We start from the raw sequence: 26,920 nt of genomic DNA on the forward strand, positions 1-26,920 counted from the left end.
GAGAAAGATCACAGGCAGGACAAAACTATGTAGAAAGGTATGGAGGTAGAGGTGCAAAACAGCAAGAAATATTCAGGAAACTGAGCACAGTATGACTAGACCAGGGGTAGGGAACCTTTTTTCTGCCAAGAGCCATTTGGATATTTACAACATCATTCACAAGTCATATAAAATTATCAACTTAAAAATTCACCTGCTATATTTGGTCAAACAATTAACTCACCCCTAATGCCTTGGCAGGGCCAGACCAAATGATTTTGCGGGCCTTATACAGCCTGCAGGTCAGATGTTCCCCACACCTGGACTAGACCAAAAATTAGTGGAATATGAGGTTAGAGAGAAAGCAACAGTCAGACGATGAAGTAGTTTGTTTGCTCAAGGACTAGACTTTAATCCTAGTCTTAAGCAGTGATATCATGAGAACTACACTTCAGAAGTATAACCTTGTGGAAAATGATTTAAAAGGGGCAAGAATGAGGGGTAAATGATATTCAAGAGTCTGGGTAAATGATAAAATAGTGCCCTGAATAAAAGAAATGGCAGCAGGGGTAGAGGAAGAGGTCAACCATACCAAGGAAGGGACTGGTAGGATTTGGTGATTGAGGAAATGGTAGACAAAATAGGAGTAGATTTGAAGATGATTATTACATTTCTGGTTTTTACTACTTGGTGGATTATGCTAAGGTTAACCAGGGTTGGGAACACAACAGAAATGCATGTTAAGGTTAGAGAAGAGATTGGAGGAGGAAAGATGAAGAAAAGGAAGGTTTGTACCATGAAGGACAATACTAAATTTGAAACGCAGTCAAGAGGCAGCTGCACATAAGGGGTCTGTGAGTCAGGAGGAATTTGGAATAAAGAGATCCATCACATAGAAGTGTCAGTTAAAGTCCTAAGGATGGATGTGGCTGCCTAAGGACAATGTACAGAATGAGCAAAGCAAAGGAACCAAGGACTTAGGACCAAGCTCTAGGAATCAGTATGTTTAAAGATCAAGCATAGAGAGCGAAGATTTTAAATGCAACATAAAGTAAAAGAAAACCTAGGAGAGCTTAGTTATCATAGAAGTCGAGGGAGAAGAGAACTATGAAAAAGGAGTGATGAAATAGTGTCAAATGGTACTGGAGAAGCCAATAGGATAACTTGAAAAGTGACTGCATTGTACAAACATTCGACATAATTCCCCCTATTGTACTAATTCTACTCTTATATAATATACAACTGTCAATAAGTAGAACAATTTTCTTAAGTAATATCAGGCATTCATTCAACACAATATTTAATATATGTATTATTTTTCCCAAGTGTTCTCCTTATTCATATGCTGCTGTGTCATGTTTTATTATAAATGTACCTCCACTGACACATGATAAATGATTTATGCAAAGCTACTTCCTCTTATGTGATGGTATGAGTACACTAATAGCTAATTTACAAGTATGCTGGGAGTGAAATCTCAATACATGAGAACTACTGTGGAAAGAATCAAGCTACAGAGGACCAATACATGAATCTGATGATTTGTCCATTTAAGCAACATGTGTTTTTTGCATAAAACTCTTTTAAAAATAAATTTTATAACTGCCACATTTTTAATCCTCACCTGAGGATATATTTATTGATTTTGGAGAAAAAGGGAGAAGGACAAGCGGGGGAGGGGGGAGGGGGAGGGGGACAGGGAAATGGAGACATTGATATGAGAGAGCAACACTGTTCTGTTGCCTTTCATACATGCCCTTACCAGGAATCAAACCTGTAGCCTGGGTATATGCCTTGACTGGGATTGAACCCACAACCTTACTGGTGTATGGGACGATGCTCCAACCAACTGAGCCACCCAGTCAGGGCTGCTACATTCTTAAACAAAATATCCTAAATATAACTTATTATTTTATTGCTCACTCAGGGGCATGATTGAATATGTGAGCTGTGTGTAACACAGAAATACCCTCAGGAGCTATTGAGGTGTTTAGAGTCATTTGCTTTGACACTAAACAAAACCAAATGTTGTAATATTCGCACTCTAGTTCCAATCTTTAATGGTTTCTATCTCCTCCTCCCTTGCTTTTAGTCTGTCAATTGTCACTTCTTGATAATTTTAGTGAACCTGTCTGAAATAAACCCTCTTCCGACTTCCCAAGCTGTGCTAGTCTGCTGTGGATAGAAAGCAGTTCATTGAGTTCGTTGAGGCACCGTAGAGAGAAGGAGTTAACAGGTTCTGATTAAGGCCAAAAGGTTTTTGTCATCACAAGGCTTGATGGATTCGATGACATTTTGTAGGTTGCTCAGATTATTTGGTTTTATTTCTTCTTTGGCTCTCAAAACATGATCAATCTCTCCAACAGGTAAAGTGAGGATAAGTGAACCTATTACACATCAGTGAAGTGTACATTTACTGCTGTGTGTTTGTGTACATATCTAATGACCACATGAACAAATATTTTATTATTATTTTTGGCACGTTAGAAAACATTTTTAAAATGTATTAAGTCATGCTAAAGGCATTTCTGCTCAGAGCTCCTGAGTGACGTTAAGACATGGCACCTTTCAGAGTAATAGTCTTTAAAGACTGCCTCTTTTTATAATACATCATTGGAGGCCTCCTATACTGCTTTCTCTTTCCATAAACAACTATTATAAATGTTTAGTGTACCCTAGTTCTTCCTGCTGGGCTGTGCAGAAATCAGTTTCAACTGTATGTTGATATTACTTCACTCTGTCTTCTTTTGTGAAGTGACTGGCAGACTACTCTGGCCTCAATTTGCCTACTGGAATTCCTTTCCCCGTTTCCCATCCTAACATAATACCGGTTCCTATTTATCCTCCAAGACCTACTTAAAGCATCACCTCCTCACTGAAACCTTCCTAGATTTATGCAGGATATACCTCAATGTGCCTTTGTGTTCTCATTAAATCTTTCCAGGAGGAAAGGGATATGGGTGTGGGAGGGTTGGTATTTCAAGTAAAGTGTTCTATATTATAAAATATTTGAGGGCATTTAAAAGTCTACAGCATATTTGGGCAACACCAGATTTAGTATGGCTACAACTATGGTACAATCGGGAGAGTAACAGGCTCAAAGCTGGGGCCACACTAATAGATGTCATACATCATGATTAGGCACTTCACCTTTATCAAGATAGTAAATGGTCATCAGCATAGCTTTCTAGGAATGCTGCTATGTTAGAACTGGATTTATATTTTTAAGGATAACTGGCAACAGTACAGAACATTTGTATGGTGAGAAGAATGTATCAGTATAGGGTACTAATTTAAAAAATTGTTGAAATAATATTGGTGGGAGAAGATAAAGGCAATGGGGGTAGAGAGATAGGGATGGATTCATAGTCTGTTCTTTAAGACTTGATAATGGATTAGATGCAAGGACAAAGAATAATGAAGTCTGGAGGAACGTTGGAGATTAGGTAGATAATGATAACTCTATAATCTAAAATGAGAAAGACAGAAAGAACAGTACACTTATTTTGGGGGGAGTCAGGTTAAGGGGAAGAGAGAGTGAGCTCACGAGTTACTGTGTTGCCACCATGTACTCTAATCCAATCAAGAAAATGGGCAAAGGACCTAAATAGACACTTTTTCGAAAGAAGACATACAGAAGGCTGAGAGACATATGAAAACATGTTCCAAGTCACTAATCATCTGACAAATGCAAATAAAAACAACATGAGGTACCAACTCACACCAGTCAGAATGGCTATCATCAAAAAATCAACAAATGACAAATGCTGGAGAGGATGCGGAGAAAAAGAAACCCTTGTGCACTGCTAGTGGGAATGCAGACTGGTGCAGCCACTGTGGAGAACAGTATGGCATTTCCTCAAAAAATTAAAAATGGAACTTCCATTTGACCCAGTAATCCCACTTCTAGGAATATATCCCAAGAAACCAGAAACACCAATCAGAAAGGATATATGCACCCCTATGTTCATAGCAGCACAATTTACAATAGTTAAGATTTGGAAACAGCCTAAATGCCCATCAGCAGATGAGTGGATTAGAAAATTGTGGTACATCTGCACAATGGAATTCTACACTGCTGTAAAAAGAAGGAATTCTTACCATTTGCAACATCATAGATGGAACTGGAGAGCATGCTGCTAAGCCAGCGGTTCTCAACCTGTGGGTCGTGACCCCTTTGGTGGTCGAATGACCCTTTCACAGGGGTCGCCTAAGACCATCCTGCATATCAGATATTTACATTACGATTCATAACAGTAGCAACATTACAGTTATGAAGTAGCAACGAAAATAATTTTATGGTTGGGTCACAACATGAGGAACTGTATTTAAAGGGCCAGAAGGTTGAGAACCACTGGGGTAAGAGATCAACCAGAGGACTTGTATGCATGCATATGAGCAACACCAATGGACACAGACGGGGGAGGGGGAGGGCATGTACTGGGGGTGTGGACGGCCGGGGAGAGGTCGATGGGGGAAAAAGAGACTTATGTAATACTTTAAATAATAAAGAATTTAAATTTTTTTAAAAAGCATGTGCTATGGAGCCAGACACCCTAGTGTCTAATCTGGGCTTTGCTACCTATTCACTTTGTGACCCTGAGCAAGTTATGTAACCTCTGTGAGCCTCAGTTTACTCATCTATAAAATAGGAATACTACTACTACCTCTCATGGAATTGCTGTGAGGTTTAAAAATGAGGTGATATATGTAAAATATTTAGAACATTGGCACATGGCTTAGAAATGCTATTTTTTGTATTTTATTTTTATGATGTCTACAAGACATCTAGTTAGGCCATTAGACATGTAGGTTTGAATAGAGAGAGATGTGAGCTGGACTTTAAATCTGGGGAATCAGTAGAATCTAGTGGATGTTAAAGCTACAAGTCAATTAAGAACATTCATGAGGAAAATAAAATATATATGTATATGAATATATATATATGTCTGTATATAATCCACATGTATATATACACAAAAATGATAATAGCAAAAGACCAAGGACAGAACTTAGAGAACAAAATACCCAAGAAGAGAAACAACGTGAAGAAGATAAAGAGCAATTAAAAGTAGTTAAAGAACAAGGAGAGAATGGTGCCTGAAAAGCCAAAGGCAGAAAAATTTTCAAGGAGGGGGGATCAATAGTGCCAAGTGATCAGGATTGGAAATAGGCCATTGGATTTTGAAATTAGAAGATCACTGTTGACCTTTTCATGAACTATGAAAAAGCTGAGCTGTGAAAGGTAATTTAGGAAACAGAGAAAACAAGTATCGATGATTCTTTTAGAGATTTAAACTATAAAATGTAAAAGGAAGATGAGAGGCTAGTTCAAAGGTAAGTAGGATCAAAAGAAGGTGTTGTAGTATGAGGGAAACTTGAGAATGCTACTGAGCTGAAGGGAAGTCAATGAAGAGAGAGTATATGAATGTATGTGATTTACTGTCTTATCTATGTTTTGAAGTACTGAAGATAATGAAAATGCTATCTCAGATATAAAAGTTCACTTTAAAGATGAGCTAGAAAACTGTGAGAAGTTAATAATCTGTTTTAAAACACAAAAAAGAAAAAAGGTATATAGTTGTTATTTAAAAATATAATTAGTCCTGTATTTTAACAGAATTACTTCCTGAGACTTTAATAACATTTTGAGAAGTCTCTGGATACTACCGAAATAGAAAAGTCATTCTGTTAAAATACAACACTAACTATATTTTTTAAACAACAAATTTAAACTTACTTTTCATTCTGCATTCTGAATATATTTTTGAGCTTTTAGATAATATTTTTTCATTCACATGAAATAGTCCAAATAAATAAACCCACAATTCTGGGAGAGTAATAGGCTCTGTATATAACAAATTATTAATTTTTGTAGCTCATTAGAATAGGAAATTTCAATTTTTTGATTTGCAGGTGTTTGCATCTGTAGCAAGTATTCAACAATTTCTTGAATACCTAACAAGATGTCTATAATTCTTCAATATGTTTACTTGTTAACAACTTGCCATTTTATCAGTCCATTCAGCCCAGCTTCCTGAAGACTGGAAAATGTCATTCCCTTCTCATCATTTTGGGTGAACTACTCTATGACAGAGGTGTCATTTTAAAGGTCAGACAATTCAATATATTAATGTTGACATCACAAAGACCTGGCTTCAAATCAAAGCTCTACCCCTCAACAGCTATGCAATTTTGAGTGAGCTACGTAATGAAAACATTCACTATATCTAAAACACCTAATTACTCCTAAACAAGCATTGCAAGACAAGTACAAACTCCTACTTATGACTGATAGTCAAAGAAATTTAGCTGGGTAAGCCAAAGGAACAAGGACAAAATTTTCAAGAAATCATCTAAAAAGATAGTTTTCATACTTTTCACTAGAGATATTAAATTTTATTTAGACACATTTTATAATAAAAAGTGTATTGTAAAAAAAATAACTGAGCCCAGCTGGTGTGGCTCAATGGTTGAGCATGGACCTAAGAACCAGGAGGTCATGGTAGGATTCCCAGTCAGGGCACATGCCTGGGCTGTGGGCTCAATCCCCAGTAAGGGCGTGCAGGAGGCAGCCGATCAATGATTGTTTCTCAGATGTTTCTATCACTCCCTCCCTCTCTGAAATAAATAAAAATATAATTTAAAAAGAAGAAAACATATAACTGGAAGTAAATATCCCAATTATTTAAAAAAAATGTAATATCCTGGACATAAATGGCACACCATAACAGATTATCCAAACTGCTCATTATAGTTGGAGCAGAACTAACAATGAACAAATTTCCTTAAATATCTGAAGAGTGATTATAGCTTTATAACACTACAGTATTCTCTTTGGACAAGCCAATTTATCTATCTGCTATAGCTTCAAATGCTGGTGAAAAAAAGAACCAACAATTGATAATAAGAGAAAAAAGAGAAAAAGAAAATGCTTACTTTATATTAGGTAAGACATTTTAATATTTAAACACTCACTGCTAAATAATAGTACCTACATAGCTGGGTTGTTGTGAGAATTAAATCAGATAATACACATAAACTGTTTAGCCCAGGATCTCACACTATAAGTATGGTTAATAAATATGCATTCTCACCAGTCAAGAACAAAGTTATCATTCATAAAATAGGTCATTTCCTGAAATTATCTAAGAAAAGATACTGAGTTTTGTCATTTTCTAAAGAAAACATTTAGGCTGGGTCTATACAGGTTGTCAGGTAAACACTGTCCTAAGAGTTGCAATTCAATCACCACGATTCTGGTGAGTCAGACTTCTGAATGCTGGGTATGGCACAAAGAGAGATGCACTTTGTTTTTTTTTTTTAATTTCTAGAAGCCCACAGACATCGTTAACACTTTTTAAGATAATGACATTGGCTGGATTGTTTGTGCTGTTGCCCTGATTATTGCTAAGGCTTTAATTTCTGCAGTTTATTGCATTAATCACTAAATTTCTACCCAAATATTAATGATAATCCTAATCATCATATTTGTAATAATCCAAAGTACTTTTTCTAATTTTAAACCATTTGTTATTCTCACAGACAAAACTTCTAGTTTTTATGAACAACCAAGCAACAGGAAGAATTTCATTTTTATGTTCCATTCAATTTAAGTGTTAGCACAAATGGCATCACACAAAATGAGTCCTCTAAATATAATTCTAGAAGCAATTTAAGACAAAACTAGACTCACCTGTAATTGCAAAGCTTCATGATTTTCTAACCCTTCCACAATTGGTGAAAATCGTTCTCTGTTATATCTTTCTGCTGCTGTAGTTATAGCCCCTAAAAGTTTCTCTAGACTAGAGAGAAAAAAATAGAAAAGGAATGAAACATATCTCACACACACATTGTGAATATGGGGTTTTCTCTATCAGATTTCCCTGCTTTCTTTTTGGTGCTTGATCAGTAGATAGATCACCACAATTAAAGAATTGTGTTTCTATCTGCATATTTCAACACATCAAATATTGATAACATTAAATAATTTTAGAGCATCAACAAGAAAATTCAATTTAAAAATCTTGAGGACATTTTTTTTCTGGGTGACAGTTTTCAAAAGATACTTAACTGATAAACACTGAAATTTAAAATTTCAGGTTTTGATATTTTGTGTAACAGATATTAATTAATATCTCTGCAAGCCCAAATGGTACCTACAAATATTAAGTTTATTCAAGTGTAACCTGACTGTAATTGTATTTATTTATTTATTTTGAAATTTTATAAGATCTCAAATGCTCTCCCGAATGAAATTTTATAATAAAGTGCTAGAAAGAGTAAAAAATTTTAAAAAGAACTTAAAAACATTAACATTCTTTGAAAATGGAATAAACAATACCTGAAAGAGAATGCCTAGGCAATTAGAGAAGCATCTATAATCACCTAGCACAAGAAACTCAGTTACCTGAACAAAATAATAAAGACTATCTCTTGTACAGCATCTGAATCAAATTCAATTCTATGTAGTATACTACCCTTATAAAATTATATCTGAAATTATATTTAAAGCATATCAAATATAGCAGGGTAGGATGTATTGTATGAATTAAGTACTGAAGCCTCAGTTTTGCATATGTTACCTCATTTATAGTTTGTTCTCACTGAGATAAGATTTAATGCCATATGATAATATTTTTGTTTGTCTTTTGGTTTCTAAGGACACATTAGCCAGCACTAACCAACATCTCATTTTATTCTAGCAGGTATGAAAAAGTCAATGCATTAGAATATTCCTAACTCTTTGCATAGCCCTGTTCAGATTCAAATGGAAATTACTGCTGGCTCGCAAAGTGTGTAGAGGAAACATTTTAGTTCATGTCCTTAGCAGGTATTTCATTATTTATCACAATTGTTTCTTATTAACTAGACATATTAATGACATTAAATTTGAAATTTTGCTTCTGATTCAATATTATTTCCATAAGAAGAAATGATCTAATGCAGGGTCAGCAACGTATGCTGAAACTGGCACTTTTACCACAGACTTTCTAAAAAATTACCCAGACGTTCTGTTCTTTCTTTTTTAACAGATTAGTTTATTTCATTCTATGAATGATTGCTTTATCTTTTCACTTACCATAGGCAGATAAAATACTTCTATAAAATAATAGTACAAAATAAAAGAATCTAGTTAATTTAATTAGTTCAAGTAGCCAAATTTTGTGATGTGCATGTGTATGTGGGGGGGGGGGGTGCAGGGGTAGGGGTGGCGTGTGTGTGTGTGTGTGTGTGTGTAAGTGTATGTGTGTGTATAGCCAAAGTTACTCTGATTATTATCATATATTTCTTGTAATTGCTTTACCGTAAGCAAGACAAAATTCTATTCATTCACTTTGAATCCAACTTTGAAGAATTTCCCATTAGGATTCCATCTGTTTAAACCTATTTTTCAAAGAATCAAACAAAGCTAAAATGTAAATAGATAAGATAAAAATGCTACTAATTTTTTGCTAAAATTTCACATTATTTTCATGCAAGTTATCTAAAGAAACAGCATACAAGTAGGACTTATTAATTTCTCAAGTGTCATTTTTATGCAATTAATATAACATAGCAATACTTACATGTTATCTTCTCCGACAATGCAAATAGCAGAAAGTATTTTTACTATTTCAGTCATCATGTTGGGTTGTTTGGGGTCAATAGCTCTTGCCAATAGTAAAAGACTTCTTTCATCTCCTAGAATCCTTTGCAATCCAAACTTAAGAAAAAAAGAACTTTCATTCACAATGTCTTTGGAACATATCTTTAATTTAAGAAATACAACTTACAATGATTTTCTAAAAACCCATACCTCCACAATAAGGTTCTACCTAATTATATGAACGTTCTTTAAACAAGCAGTTATTTGTCTTTGTTTTTTATTTGAAATGACTGCATCTTGGAGTTTTTAGCCCTAGATCAGATATGATCTCCATTAGCCTGTCTAAAATTCCATAAAGATCTGAGAGAAATATGGGAACAATCAGTATTTCTTCAACAAAGAAGAACATGTAAAGCACATACTGATATGATTTTCTAAAGTAATTCCACTTATGTCACTGGTTCTCCCTGGAGATATCTGCAATTCATGGTTAAATTCTCCAATATGTTTGTATAAAACATTAAGTTGAACAAAAGGGGTGAAATGTTGAAAAGCTCTCTGTATGCTATATTCCAGGGAAAGCAAGAAGCCTCTGTACAGATTGTCCTAGACCAGTGATGGCGAACCTTTTGAGCTCGGCGTGTCAGCATTTTGAAAAACCCTAACTTAGCTCTGGTGCCGTGTCACATATAGAAATTTTTTGATATTTGCAACCATAGTAAAACAAAGACTTTTTTGATATTTATTTTATATATTTAAATGCCATTTAACAAAGAAAAATCAACCAAAAAAATGAGTTCGCGTGTCACCTCTGACACGCGTGTCATAGGTTCGCCATCACTGGCCTATACCTTCTCTGTTATCCTCTCCCTTCAGGCAGCTGTGCTGAATTCTGAAAGCTATGAACCCAAAGAAATGGCACCTGGATTTCAATAAGTGTCACATTCAACTGGGCAGAGAAGACACCCCTTTCCAGTCCTGAATATGTGTGCGCAAGTGTGCATTATAAAAATGAATAGGTATAGACATTTTAAAGAAAGCCCAAAATGTGGGTTTTCACTACATTAAGGTAATATATTCTTTGATCTTTGTCCCACAAAGTATTTCTCAGATTTCTGATGAAACAGGTTTGTGTGTTTTTTATAGTCTAATGGTGAAATCTGACAACATTTCATCAGAGTAAAATGGCCATTTCAAGCTAACCTTTAGTTAAGTACCAAGCATATGAAGACTTTCATGGTTACTAATTTAACTTCTAAAAGAATTCATGGGGAAATAACTAAAGCTCTTAAATGTAACTTTAGCAGAGGTCAAAATAAATAAGGAAATAAAAGAAAAAAACATAAAAGGAAATGGAAGAGACAAAATATAAAAGCAGCAAAGAAAACAGAAGGAATATGTATGCATAAAGGTGGCCAGTGGATAATAAATAGTAAAAAAAATAAGTGAAAAGCACAGGTGTAAAACTGACAGATGATTACCACATAATTACCAAACTTAAAATAACAACTTTAAAAATCATACTGAGAGTGAAATCATTTAAATTTTCAACCGAAGGACTTGTATGCATGCATATAAGCATAACCAATGGACATAATACACTGGGGGATAGGGGAAGCTGGGGAAATGTCAAGAAGGGGGAAAAAAGGAGACATATATAATATTCTTTGTAATATTTTAAGCAATAAAACAAAATTTAAAAAAAGTATGATCAAAAAATAGATCCAAAGACAAAGAAGCATTGAACTGACTGTCAAATCTCAGAGGGAAAGCAGGGGAGGGTGGGAGAAGGGGGTACAGATCAATGTCTTTGAGGGGCATTATTTTATTGTTTGACATATATGCTGTGTGCAGCAGTCCTCATAGTTGTGACTGTCCTAATCAATGAACTTGCAGATCAACCAATGAACTTGCATGCATGTAAGCATAACCAATAGACACAGACAGTAGGAGGGTGAAGGCTTGTGGTGGGGGATGGGGAGAAAAAGGGGACATATGTAATATTTTCAACAATAAAGATTTAAAAAAAGAAAAAAAATCATACTGAGAGTGAAATCATTTAAATTTTCAAATTTTCACTTGTTTAAAAGTATTTTATAATATGTAGGGATATACTGATAATAAAAATGAAGGTATGAGTAATAATGAAAAAACATAAATCTAAACCTCAGAGCAATATTACAGCAAAGGAAGTTAAGAAGAAATTGATAGCTTTTTATGATCCTATTCTGACATGCACTCTATAAGGAAAAATAATTTTTGAAGTAGGTAATATAAACTCCTTAGGGCCAACAAATTTGATGTTTAAGTCATTTCAGATGAAACTTTGATTCTTTGATTATGACAATTTATTCCAAAACGAAGTGGACTTATCACTATATATTTTTATTTTGAATGCATATTTTGCCTATTATTTCATATGCCTATAATTTAAAATATCCACCATGTATTCATGTTCTGAGCCTCTATGTGCTAGATATTAACATGCCCTAACTTAACCTTAGTTTAGAACAATCTAAGTCAAACCATTATGTTTGCATGGAAAATACAATAATTAATTAATAATACTACAAGAATAAACACTGTGTTTTGCATATTCACAACTGTAAGCCTACTTTTGCCCCACCCTGTATATACACACTTACATGTAATCCCATATAATTAAGAAAGCCTTCAAAGATTACTTAGACTATCTTACTGCATTAATTATTAATAGTTATATTTCACATTTGGCAAGTTTTTGCTTACTGTTATAATTATTTATGTCTGTTAATATTTGAGATTCTTAAAATACCATCTAAAGGAAATTAAGTAATTAGTAAATTAAGCAGTGGTATTTTACTTATGGAAATATAAAGCAAATCATTTCTAAGACAGTAACAAAATAGTTTATAGAAAAAAATAACTTTAAGGAACTCAACATTTGCAACAGCATGAATGGACCTGGAGAGCATTATGCTAAGTGAAATAAGCCAGTTGGAGAAAGACAAGTATCACATGATCTCACTCATATGTGGAATCTAAGAACAAAATAAACTGATGAACAAAATAGATCCAGAGACATGGAACCATGGAACAGACTGACAAATCTCAGAAGAGGTGTGGGTGGGAGTTGGGGGAGTGGGGTGAGATTAAACGGGGAACATATATGCATAGCCCATGGATACAGGCAATAGTGTGGTGAAGGCTTGGAGGGGGTGGTGAAGGGTAGAGGGGATCAATGGGGAAAAAAACAAATGGACATCTGTGATACTTTCAACAATAAAGATAAATTTAAAAAAACAACAACTTTAACTTCATAACCTTAGCACAAACTACTTTTAGAAAAAAAACCCTTGTATGGATTATTTCGTTGAGTCCCTCATAATGCAAGAAAACCCCACACTATTTTCCAGAAATGTATTTTACATATGTTAACTGACATTAATTGAACATAAGAGAGAAATCTTAACCTTATAATGTTCTTAGCAAACAAGTCAAATCATGGCTTTGAATTTTCCTTTTCAAAGGAATAAAAACACTAAGAAAATTCTATTCAATATTTGACATCTAAATTTTTCTCCACTATAAAAGAAAAAAAGGCATTATCTAATTTGGGAATAAGACTTATGTGTTTGCATGATTGTAAAAACTTACCAATAAATATTTTGTGAAGGAAAATATATTTTAAATACTATTTAAATGAACCATGATGATTTGCATCAGAAAGACCTTTCTGTAAACTGAATAAGCACAAACTATTGTGTATGTTTCATACTTTCATACTGTTGGGTAAGTTCTCACCCTTTGTGACAGAGGCAGAAATAAACACTACTTACCTTATTATTCATAAATGCTTTGAGGCACTGAATAAGTTTATGCTGATTCTTCTTGTCAATATTTTCTTGCCTGAATAAGAGAAAAGAAAAACCTATTATACTGTGCCTAAACATTTCCCCTTCGGTGATTTTTTCATGTTTATTCTTACTGTTTCTTGTCCAGAAGCTTTTCCAGCACATCCAGTAAGAGTCCAAGACCTTCATGGCCAAAGTTGTTAACCCAGCTAGGAAATAAACAAACAAAAAATGCATAAATCAGTTTGTATATTGAAAACATGAAGTATCTACAATGAAATTTTGATTTTCAAATATGATAATCTTATCTTTATATTGCTCATCATTCTTTTTTCTACTCCAATTGCTTCAAGCATCCTCTGTGAGGATGACTCAAGATCTTTACCTCAATGTCACAATTCTCTTCACATTTTAGATTGCCCACTCCACAGCCCTGCCTTGGTTGTTTCTCCAACAACAAATACTTAAACCTAAACTTATAAGCCAAATTTATCTTCCTCTGTGCCCCTGCTTCCCAAAATCAACTCCTCTTCCATTCTTCCATGTTGTTAATTATACCACTATACTTTTAATCATTCAGACTTGAAATATTTGCATAATCTGTGACCCCTCATCAATATATTTTTATTGATTTCAGAGATGATGGGAGAGGGAGAGACAGAAACATCAATGATGAGAGAGTATCATTGATCGGCTGCCTCCTGCACACCCCCTATTGGGGATTGAGCCGGCAACCCGAGCACGTGCCCCCCCACCGGAATCGAACTCGGGACCTTCCAGTCTGCAGTCCAATGATCTATCCACCGAGCCAAACCAGCTAGGGCCCCTCATCAATATTTACTGAGTGCATATATGTTGTACCAGCATGTTCTATCTAGGTGATAGATATATAACAGGCATCAAAAGTAAGCCCTCACCCTCATATAGGTTACCGTCTCAAAGAGGGAGACAGATGATAACCAGATAAACATATAATAAAATGTCACTGCTTTGGTGCGATGAACAAAAATAAACATTGCTAAATGGAACAGGAGTGGTCGGGGACAAATTCTCGATAAGGTGGCATTTGTGTAGAGCCTTGATGAAAATAAGGACTTTCCCAGGAGGGGGAATAAGTGCAACTGGGTACTGAGGTGGTAGCTAGTGTACTTGGAAATTCCAGGAGCTGTGAGGAAACCTGAGTGGCTAGAGCTGAATAATGGGGCCTGGGTGAGCAGCAGGAGATGAAGTCCCATGTGTGCTAGAAGGCTGGAGACTAATCAGGTAGAGCTTCCTTTGACTTTTTATTATCCAGTCCTGAATATTCTACTTCTAGAAGGTCTCCCACACATGCGCTGGCCCTCCTTTCCGTTGTCTCTGCTAACATTCTAGTGTAGCCCTAGTCACCTTAACAAGCCAGGAACCTCCCAACCAGGTTCTCTGCAGCTTCATTTGTTCTTTTATTCATTTTACAAAATACCACACTTGATTGAACTTAACTAGTCTTTTGTCCAAAGTTTTCCTCTGCACTACCTCACACATTTCAAATCCTGACTCTGATCTAGCGTCAACCTACCTTTACAGCCTCGGGCCTTATACCACATGTTCTAGTGAAAGTCAGACACTGTCGTTCCTGGAGTCCTCCCTGCACTTCCCTGCATTTCTTAATTTATGTTTCTTCCCATAAGGCAACCCCAACTCCATCTCTCCAAATCCTTCAGGGCTCAAGTTGACTGTCAATTCCTCCATTAGTGTTTTTCCCCATAAGCCTTCCATCCAAATAGGAGTAACTGTTCCTTTGAACACCCATGTATCTTTATTTCTTATTGTTTGATTATGTCGTTCTTGTCACACATGTCTTACATACCTTTCTGTATTAAAAATTCTGTGAAGACAGTTATATTATCTCATTTATCTTTCTGGCTTCAATAATACTTAGCAGGCTAGCTTATATATAGTCAACACTAAGTAAATATTTGCTAATTCAAATTTAAATAAACTTACTGACTTGTGTGATTAAGAGAATCAGTAGTCTCATATTGCCCAAGAACTTCACAAATGTAAATTAATATATAGCAGACTCCTATAAAGCAAAAATTAAAATCTATACATATTTAAACAATGACTATATTTCTATTTCAGTCTTTAAACTACATTTCATGTCTTCATGAGGTAAAGCTTATCAACAAAATAGCTAAATTTATAAGAAAATATCAGTAAGAATCGTTAGATCACTGAAAAGATATTTTAAAAAATAGCTCAAATATTCAAAACCAATCACATCCACAATATCATTTTAAACAAATTCTGCTTTAATTTTCACAGTGGAAATGAAAAAAATCAATATGGCATTGTAATGATAATTGGCAGCAAGCTACTATTCAATTGAGGCATGTAATCAACCAGTACAATGAGCAATTTTCTCTAAAGACTCTTGATAATCAGCTGGGCAGTGGTGGAAGGATAAAAGGACACCAGCTCTAAGCATAATAAATGATATTTAATCCATCACAGAGAGAAATCAGCAGATATCATTACAGCACAACATACCCTACAGCAATATTAAAATAATAGTTCTGACCAAATTTCAGATCTCATTTGGCATTTGGGAAGGATAAAATGATCTCTGAATTCCTCACATTTAACGCATACAAATTGTTTTTAAGATTCTAAATTTTACTCGTACTCTTTTTATACCTAGTACTATTAATATTATTAGGGTGATTTCTTCCTGGGGCTAGGAAATTGTTTGATACAAGGGCATGATTTATATCTGTTCACTTGAAATCAGTCACCCACCCTACACACCCCAGACTGCTTCAAATTGAGCAGTTTATGGTACTTTGATTTCATTTAGTGCAAATTACTATTGGTCTGGAAAAATTAGGACACAATCACGAAACTTAAGTGTGAGGAGGTGGGCCTATTTGTAACAAACTAGGCCGTGAAAAGTCTTAACCAAGAATATCTTAGGCCAATGGGCAGAGGAGGCCTAGTAAGAATCCTCAGAACTTTGACAGAGAATAGGAGTCCAAAGGGAGCCTGTTGCTAAGGGGATAAAATGATAATGATGCAGCATGAGAAGGATAAAAGAAAGGGGGCAACTAGACATCCCTTTTTTTACCTTTTTCTCTTGCCAGCATCATTTCTCTGCTTTTAGGCACTGGACACTTTGTGGCCTCTAGCCAAACACTATTTTCTCCCACTCTCTCCCTCTCCCCATGACTCATAAGCAGTTTAAAAACAAAATGCTGGCTATGATAGTTAAGCAGGAATTTTGACACTGTAACACAAGAAGTAAGCATAAATCAGTGGTTCTCAAGGTGTGTGTCCCAAACCAGTAGCATCAATATCATCTAGGAACTCATTAGAAATGCAAATTCTTGGACCCCAACCTAGACCTATGGAATGAGTAACTCTGGGGGTGGGGCCAAGCAATGTGGGTTTTAACTACTCCAGGTAATTCTGATGCTTGCTCAGGTTTGGGAACCAGTGATATAGAAACATGGTTCGCTACCAAGTGGAAGAGCCTTTCTCAGGAAGCACTGAGGCTCAAAACTCAAGATTGCTTTATACACCCTGCCAACCATACTGAACACTCCCACTGCCACAGGACAGAGATACAGAATCCAGTCAAAGCAAGTATATTTGGTATATTTTACAGAGCATGCAAGTTCCAGCTCTGAGTTATTCAGTACTAATTGGAATATCTAAAAAATATAAAAATAGGGCTCTAGCTGGTTTGGCTCAGTGGATAGAGCATTGGCCTGCAGACTGAAGGATCCCAGATTTGATTCCAGTCAAGGGCACATGCCTGGGTTGCTGGCTCGATCCCCAATAGGGGGCATGCAGGAGGCAGCCAATCAATGATTTTCTCTCATCATTGATGTTTCTCTCTCTCCCTCTCCCTTCCTCTCTGAAATCAATAAAAAAAATAAATAAAAATACAGTTGATGACTTGATTTAAAATCTGATTCCAAGACTGCAAATAAGGACAGATAAACACAAATTTAAGGACAGATAAACACAAATTTAAGGACAGATAAACACAAATTTTCTATTATATCTCAACTCTGAAACAAGGAATTGCAATTTATCATGGTCCCTAAATTTCTAAGAGGCATAGAAGCAGCCAGGGATAATGAACAACCAAACAGAAGAAAAAATGGGGAAGGAGACTGATCTCTCATAATTTCCATAACCACTCTAAAACACAAGTTGTTTTTTTCTAATATATGATTTACATACAGAAAAATTCATCATTTTGACAAAGGTATAGTCATGCAATCTCCAACACAAACAAGATATGCAACATTTCCATCACTTCAAAATATTTTCTCTTTTTTCCTTTGCAGTCAATCCCTTTTCCCTACTCCCAGGTCCCTGGCAACCACCTATCTGATTTGTGTCCCTATAGTTTTGCTGTTTCAAGAATATCTTTAGAAATGGAATCACACAATGTGCAGGATTCTGTGTCTGGCTTCTTTAACTTGGCATAGATGTTATTATATTCAACAATTAGGTGCATGGATCAGCAGTCTACTCCTTTTTATCGTATGGTTATGCCACAATTTATTTTATACATTCATCAGTTGATGAGCATCTAAACTGTTTCCAGGTTTTGGTGATGATGAATAAAGCTACTACAAATATTCACATGTAAGTTTTTTGTGTAAGCATATGTTTTCATTTGCTTGGGAAAACAATTAGGAGTTGAATTGCTGGCTCTTATGGTAAATGTATGTTTAACTTTTTTACAAAACTACTTTCCAAAGTGGAATTCCTTCAGCAAAGTGTAACAGTTCCAATTGCTCCAAATCCTTCCAGGCACTTCATACTGTCAATCTTTTCAACTTCAGCCATTCTGAACACTATTTTCAGACACGGAAACTGAGAAGCAAAGTAGTCAAGTAATTTGCCAAACATCACTCAGCAAGTATGATTTCTAGGACTCAAACCCAGATCTGACTCCAAAGCTCATGCTTATTTGAAACATACCATTAAAAATTAATAACAGGACCAGTGTACAATTTTCTAAAACAATAGCTGGCTAATGGCTCCACCAATAACTCACTGAAGAAGAATCACTGGTTGTTCAGAACTGCATTGAACTTATAACTATGTCTATGTCTAGACACACAAATATATGGTTTGTATTACTGGACAGTTTACTTCATTCATTTAGGTGTGATAAGTACCTTTCAATCCCTGTTTCTATTATATTTAAAGCCCTAGCTTCATAAGAAATCTACCAAATAATGTTAAGAAAAGATATCTGGAAACTCCAATAAAACTTCCAATCCAGGTTTAGGTAAGGCAGCTTATTAGAATAGAGCCAGAATAGAGCTTACGCTTTTTTTTTTAATAGGCTGTATAATCCACAGTTTCATTTTTAGGTATTAACATACTGGTGATTTTATGCCATCATGTTACCGAAGTTAAACAGTTGCCTTGCCTGGCCGGTGTGGCTCAGTGGTTGAGCACTGACCCATGAACCAGGAGGTCATGGTTCGATTACCTAGTTTGCCAGGCTCGGTCCCCATTAGAGGACATGCTGGAGGCAGCTGATCTATGATTCTCTCTCATTGATGTTTCTATCTCTCTTTCCCTCTCCCTTCTTCTATCTGAAATCAACATATTAAAAAAATTTTAATGAGGTGTCTTGACGTGATACGCATGCATGGTGATATTTGTAGCCATCACTTGTCAGGAGACCAAGTGGAATAAATAAGCCACCGAAACAAAACAAATACAAAGATCAGTCAGGATGATTAATGTATGAGTGAGCAAGAAGCCATGGTTAGAACTGAAGACTGAAAAAGAAGCCAAGAAGATGATCTAGGGAATAAGAGGAACTGACCCACAATGAGATAGTGTTTCTGAACTTAGGTATAAATGGCTTAGGTATATCAGGCAGTCCAACATTTGTTACATTGCTAAAGAAGTTAAAAATTAAAGACCTTTCCCAAGTTTACTCAAAGGTCACAAAAATATCACTCCATCCATCAATGAAATATGCTGTGAGGCCACACAGTGGCATAGTTAAGTGCATGTGCTTTAGAAGAAGACAGATCCAGGTTCCGATCCCATCTCTACCATAGTCAACCTGTGTTATTTTTTATCAGTTACTTAAACTCTCTAAGCTCATTTTCTCATCTTCAAAATAGGGATGAGAATAGTACCTATACCCCATAAGGTCTTTGTGACTACTAAATAAAATAATGCTTGTAAAATAGCACAGTGAAGCTTGCACTAAATTATTTGTGAAAATATTAAAAATAAAAAATGTAAATGTTCTTTTAATCTTCTAGTCCAAAATTCAGTATGAATTTTAGGCATAAAGACTACTTTTTAATAATATTAACATTTTATCATTCATTTATTAAAAAGTATTTTAATTAATATGAAATATGCATTAGAATCTAAATAGATGCTAGATAATTTGTATGTCTGGTACTCATATTACCTTTTGTGTTTTCTTTAACTTTGTATATATTTATTTTCCACTATATTTAGCACTTGCCAATTGACATTGGAACCCTATATAATAAAAGGCCAATATGCAAATTGACCAAATGGTGGAACGACTGGTCGTTATGAAATGCACTGACCACCAGCGGGCAGATACTCAACACAGGAGCTGCCCCTTGGTGGTCAGTGTGCTCCTACAGGGGGAGTGCCACTCGGCCAGAAGCCCTGAATAGGGCTCAAGGCTAGCGAGAGCAGCTGCGGTGGCGGGAGTCTCTCCCGCCTCGCAGCAGCGCTAAGGATGTCCAACTGACAGCTTACCAGTAAGCCCCCAAGAGCTCCAAGATTGCGAGAGGGCTCAGGCTGGGCTGAGGGACCCCTCCCTCCGAGTGCACAAATTTCGTGCACTGGGCCTCTAGCAGATATAGAAGTTACAATGGGGGCAGGCTGTACAGGGAGAGAGTCTATTGATAGCTCATGACTAATCTTGACAAAAAATAATATCAAAATTATATAAAACTAGAGGCCCGGTGCATGAAATTTATGCACGGAGGGGGGAGTTCCCTCAGCCCAGCCTGCACCTTCTCTAATTGGGGACCCCTTGAGGGATGTCTGACAGTTGGGCATCCCTCTCGCAATCTGGGACCACTGGCTCCTAACTGCTTACCTGCCTGCCTGCCTGATCACCACCAACTGCCTTCCCCTGCCAGCCTGATCACTCCCCCAATGGCCCTCCCCTGCCAGCCTGATCTTGTCCCCAACTGCCTTCCCCTCCTAGCCTGGTTGCCCCCAACTGCCCTCCTCTGCTGGCCAATTCAGTTCTGACTGGTAGGTTTCTATGCCAGTCAGCGTCAAAAGCCCCACCACCTAGGCAGCCAGTGGCTCCCCACAGCACCCACATTTGGTTCTGATTGATTGGTTTTTATGCCAGTCAGAGTCAAATGCTCTGCCTTCTAGGCAGCCACTGGATCCCCACAGCACCCAGATTTGTTTCTGACTGGTTGGTTTCTATGCCAGTCAATGTCAGAAGCTCCACCTCCTAGGCAGCCATTGGTTCTTCACAGCACCCACATTTGGTTCTAATTGGTCGGTTCCTATGCCAGTCAGCATCTCCGGACCTATCTCCGAGCCCAATCAGAGAGGCAGGGCTGAACAGCAGCCCCTTCAGAGGCCGGGAGAGAAAGAAAGGCCCCACTGCTGGCGAAGCCCAGAAAAAAAGAGCGAGAGAAAGAGAGAGGCAAGTACTGATCAACAGCTGCCATTGAGGCAGCGGATCAGATCCTGCCTCTCTCTCTGGGTCTCAGCCCCCTGGGCAATCAGTACTGGGTCGCCAGGCTGCAGTAGGGCAGTCAGTGCTGGGTCACCATGGCAACCCAGCGCTGACTGAAGGACTTCCAGGTTAGTCAGCCTTCGGTTGTAATTGGTCCTTACAACCCTGGGCTTTTATATATTAGGATAGCCCTGGCAAACAGGCCTCAGTTGGTTGAGCACTGTTTTGTGCACCAAAAGGTCATCAGTTCAATTCCTGGTCATGGCACATGCCCAGGTTGCAGGCTCCATCCCCAGGAATAAGGGTGGGGGATGTGCAGGAGTCAACCAATTAATGTTCTCTTACATTGATGTTTCTCTCTCTCCCTTTCCCATTCCCTCTCTCTAAAATCAATCAAAGCATCTTTTTAAACAATTATCTAAAAATTTAGGTTTTAAAATATAAATCTATCCTGAGCTTTCAGAACATCCAAGGTGATTTTTTTAACTGATAGTCAATTTATTTAAAAAAGGTTCATTTAAGCATCTGCAATGGTGACTTCAACCTTGATTCCTGGCTCAATACTGATGGGAGTAATCTGCTTAACAATCTTTGGACACTGCAAGTTATTGAGTTGCCTGTGGATCCTCATGTGAAACCGATCCCAAGTGTTAGAACCCTCCCCACAGGAAGCTTTTCTTGGTAGTGATTTTCAGCGTCTTGGTAGGCATCCAAACTGTTCCTTTCACATTGAGATTCTTTTCCTTTGTGCCTCTGTTCTACTCAGCACACACCTTCTCCAAAGTCTTTCCATTGAGACAGGTTAGAGCAATCCTAATTCGGTGAGTCACCACCTATGGCTCCACAAAGTGTCTTTCCGGTATCCTTAAAAGCCATGGCTGTCATTTGGCTTCCTGACTTGATTTTTTCCTCTGGGAGAACAGTTGTGACGCAGGAGCAGGAGCATGAGTGGGTGGGATGGATTACGCTGCAGTTGTGACCTTGACTTTCTCAAAGAGGAGGTCAATATTTTTATAAGGCCCACTTATACTGATAGCCATAATCAAAGGAAAGAAAATCGTATGTTTAATTAAAGTACCGGAGGATTCTATGAAAAACAATATTCTCTCCTCTCTAGTTCTCTGGGGAAACAAAGTGAGGGAAACTCTATAAATGTTCCTATTGAATAAGGGGATGAGAGTCCGCTCCCTCACATATACATGTAAAGGAAAACCCTTCAGTTTCCCACAACATCAACCTTTCATCCAAAATTGGAGATTTAGACTTTGAATTATTCAGTCACAGTTCACGTAAGTTAAAAACAAAGAAATAGTGGGTGATGAGCTCAGTACACTATACACAATATAGGCATAACAGGAAGTACGTAGTGACTGCATGTACATTTACTATTTTATTGTCTGAATTCACAACTATCTTTCAAAAGGGACAAAGCTAAAATTAGAAAGTTTTATCCTGAGTCCCATAAGCTGTAAAGGCAATTGGTCTCAGGTGCAGGAGACCAATAATTGGTCATGTCATCCCTTTATGAATGTTTGTGCAGCGCTAAAGGCTAGTATAGAGGGTTATGTGTTCTGTACAAAGGATTTTATTTCCCTCTAATGGTGTTCTATTCCCATGTGAAATCTCGTACTGCAACCCAAATCACTGGAACATCAAATAAAATGAATGATAGTTCAGAGTTTCTTGGGGGAATCAGAAACTTGGTAAAATTGTAAGACATGAAACAACTAATTCAAAGGATTCAGAAGACCTTAAAGATGACTTTAAATGGTGTTTACATGTTTTATTTAATAGCAGGAAAACATCTCATTTTAATACTAATGTTGCCAATGTCATGTTTTTTAACGCAGTTAGAACCAAACCTTAGTTACATGCACTGGGGAAAGAAGTGATCCTAAGTGATTAAAACCAATGTACAACCCAACACCAACATTATCATATATACAGATCATGGATCAGTATCTCTAAGTAGTAGCCAAGAAAAACTTAGTATTTCAGCCTTTGAAAAGATAATTTGCTCAGCTAAATCAACTTCATAGATAATTCCACTATCAATATATACATCCATTAAAATACAATGTTAAAAACAAAGCAACATGGATTTGTACATGCTGTGACTGCTCTGGTATTAGTTCAAGAAAAACATATATATCTGAAAGGGTTAAAGAGAATAAAACGGGGCAAAGGAAACTTATTGTCTTTAGCAGGTATCTTGCAGAAAGCTTGCAGCCTTGAGCTCCGCATAGCCTAGATCCGTGGTCATCAAACTGCGGCTCGCGAGCCACATGCGGCTCTTTGGCCCCTTGAGTGTGGCTCTTCCTAAGCCTTAGGAGTACCCTAATTAAGTTAATAACAATGTACCTACCTATATAGTTTAAGTTTAAAAAATTTGGCTCTCAAAAGAAATTTCAATCATTGTACTGTTGATATTTGGCTCTGTTGACTAATGAGTTTGCCGACCACTGGCCTAGATAACCACTAGACACCTGGCACCGGGAGGAGCCAAGGACGGACCGGACCCTTACGTCAGCAGAACTGTTTGCAGCCAGCAGAGGTTAATAAAAGTCTGCCTCCCTCTTCAGTCTCTGCTGATTCCTTTGTCAGACTCAGCCCACCTGCCCCCAGGTGCCTGAAATAAAAGCTTTTTTTTTTATACATTATGGCCTCATGTCATAGGTGCACAACCCCAGCCTACTCTGAACCTTTCAATATCTATTCAGGTTTGTCTACATGAAAGTAAACACAATAGCATTTGAGTGTCCTAAGAAACTATGGATCATAGTAGATTGATGCATGAACTAATTCTGACCAATTAAAGGTACCCATTAGATGTAATAATACCATTTCCAAACATTTGCATATATTTCATTGAAGCATAACATTCACTCTCCATTTATTTCACCCAATTTATAGAAAGGTTGAATATGCCAATTTTCCAGCTCTGCCTTCTCAGTGGTTTTGACTTCAATGTTGAGATAGATAGATTATAATGTCCTTAGAAAACACCAAAGAAGAAATTTCATCTTTCTCTCTATACTCCGTTGTTTCCTTAAGAGGGTTTTATCTGGCTAGATTTATTCTCCCCATCATGTCTTGCTGGAAATATCTGCTCTGTTTTATAGTATTCACACAGTTTTTAAGACTTTCTCACAAAAGAGGAAATGTGTGTTTTTTTCTAGTTGCTCATATAATATGAAAATAAATTCCTCTTATATATTCACAACAAACTGTAAATGCCTGAGTTACATATAAAAATATCCTGAGGGAAATAGTTTAAGTAACAATGCTCTCTCAAAGGATACAGTTCTTTATTTATTAAAATCAATTTCTTAAACTCTCAAAACTACTTAGGAGACAGTCGAAATGGCTCAAGTCCAAATCTTTTAAAATACCCGATAGGCTACAGAAAAAAATACTTTCCTCTCCTGTGCTCCTTTAAAAATTGTTAGGAAAGTTTCAAGAGACAGTCCTAATCTTATTTAAAATTTTCTCCATAGGTTTGAAATTATGAATATAATTACATAGGACACTAACTAAAGTCGCTTTCTTAGTAATATAACTAGTCAAACTTATAATAAAATATTAACTTCCACAAGAAAACTGTATTGGCTCATTTTCCTAAGCTACCACACACTCCGCAATTTCTTTTAGTTTAGTGGAATTTTGTTAAAATGAACTTAACTCCAAGAAATCAAATTCCTAATCTGTAAACTCTAAATATGAAATGGAGCTGACATCAAGTTTACCTGTTGTGAATAAGATAACAAGTTCTTTAAATGCAAAGAGGAAAACAGAGAGGCATTAGAGAATACCACCCACGCCATTTCCCTTTTTCCTATACCACTTTGTATGTTATACTGTCTGATTCTGGTGGACATCAGAGAAGCTAAATGAATTTTCTTTCGCGGTAACAGGGGTAAGGAGAGTTGAAAGGTAATTACAATTTCATGACTAAACAACACAAATGTAAGAGTTATTCTCACCTACCAGGTGCAATTCCAAAAACATATAATTAAAGACTCATTATAGAATATGAAAGATACATACAAGGAAATGTATTGTTCACAAATATTTTTAGCATGATACCTGCAACCAAAACAAAAGGCACCATTTGGGTCCTCATGGTGGATGTAAAAAAAATCTCAGCAAGTCCAAATGTTTTACTGTCTCAGAATGGGATCTGTAATGGTAATTGTTCTGTGTTGTTGTTGTTGTTTTTTTCTGGTTTATTTTCATATAAAATTTTAAAGCCTCTTTCCCCTAAAACTGAGAAAGATACTATGGAAATTATGTATGTGTTTGTGTGCACATATATGCACTCTTAATCATAGTTAAATATCTTAATAAATTCACCTTTAATAAATTTTTTCAAAACATAATCATTGAACTATTGCTTTGAAAAACACACAAAATCTTTAAACAACTTGGGAAATGTTAAGGCTTACCTAAGAAAAATTAAGCCAAACATTCATTATTTTTCTCTTGCACAGTGATATAAAACCATCTAAAGCAAAATAACAACAATACAATAATAAACATGTCCAGGACTTATAGAAAAAAACCTTTATAGGACAACAATGCAGTAAAAAGTTCCGAAGAAAGGGATATTAGCACTCAACTATATTCAACTGGCTTGTACTCAGGTCCTGAAAAATCTAGAAACAGCTCCAAAAAAGATACATATTTATACAGGGTAAGTCTTTCAAAACATATAAATGCTTTTTAAAGAAAGCATAATGTTTTAATTGCTGAAGGATCTTTGGCCTTCTTCAAAATGACAAGACCTTTTCAATTAGAATAGTTAAAATCCAAAACAAACACTAACATTGAAATTGACACGTGGTTTTGTCTTCATTTACAAACAAACTGCATTGAAAGAACATGCATTGAACACTGTAGCTTTACTGGTTGTGAAATCTAAGTAAGTGAACCCATATTGGCTCTTTCATCTTACAAATAAAGAAACTAAAAAATTTTAGTGACTTGTCTTAGATAATACAGTTTGTTAATGACAAAACTATGATTGAAATAAACCACTCCTCAATCCTTACACACCACCCATTCAACTAACTTATCAACAACTAACAAAGAAATCATCAATTAGTGGTTACAAGTGTTTTGGTTATTTTTTGTTCATAAAGAAATATTGGATGAAGCATACAATTTATAAAAATATCACCAATTTGTATAATTCAGAAGTGAAAGAAATGCCAAGGAGATATTTTTTAAATTATTTATTATGGATTCCATCATCAAGGCAAGGGAAACTGTAGATAATAAAAACTCTGGAGATGTCTAAAAATATACTTTCCTTCTGCTTCCCATATACTAATAAATAGAATAGTTAATTGTTCAGCATAGATACAGAGTCCTATCATACTGTAATCCATTACTATGGATTGAAGACATACCAGTGAAGTATCTATAAAAAGCCAGCGACCGGAATGCTCTAATGACCAGTCACTATGACGCCCATTGTGGCCAGTGAACCAGCCCAATCGAGGGTGGGGTGGCCGGCCAACCCACCCACCCGCGGCCCTTCCCCGAGCCGGCCCCACCCCCAATGGGCCCCCACCACCCCGATCAGTACGCAGCCCCTCCCTCCATCAAGCCCCCCCAATTGCTCCTCACCTGAATAGCTGGGGGGGCCAGCAGGCCAACCTCCTTCAGCCCGTCCCCCTGCTTGGCCCCAACCGCAGAGGACCCACCACACCAATCAGGGACCGGGGGGGGCAAAGACGAGGGTCCCCCTTTCGAGGCTGGGCAACCAAAAGGGGCCCCCACCACCCTGATCCGCCTGTG

The 26,920-nt window shown here is 36.7% G+C and overlaps 1 protein-coding gene and 1 pseudogene across 3 annotated transcripts in view; both read right to left on the reverse strand.

Moving 5' to 3' along the window:
* The window catches only part of DIAPH2 (diaphanous related formin 2), a 906,095-nt gene that overhangs the window by 669,662 nt on the left and 209,513 nt on the right, over positions 1–26,920 (reverse strand). For all 3 annotated transcript variants that reach the window (XM_023750473.1, XM_023750472.1, XM_014452154.2), the window contains 4 exons: positions 13,536–13,610; positions 13,387–13,456; positions 9,549–9,685; positions 7,676–7,784 (listed from right to left, as the gene is read on the reverse strand). In XM_023750473.1, the coding sequence (XP_023606241.1) occupies positions 7,676–7,784; positions 9,549–9,685; positions 13,387–13,456; positions 13,536–13,610 (391 nt within the window). The remainder of the gene's footprint in view (positions 1–7,675; positions 7,785–9,548; positions 9,686–13,386; positions 13,457–13,535; positions 13,611–26,920) is intronic.
* Positions 21,636–21,994, reverse strand: LOC106696336 (annotated as a pseudogene).

Source organism: Myotis lucifugus, unplaced genomic scaffold, assembly GCF_000147115.1.
Source record: "Myotis lucifugus unplaced genomic scaffold, Myoluc2.0 scaffold_13, whole genome shotgun sequence".
In the NCBI taxonomy this organism is placed as follows: Eukaryota; Metazoa; Chordata; class Mammalia; order Chiroptera; family Vespertilionidae; genus Myotis; species Myotis lucifugus.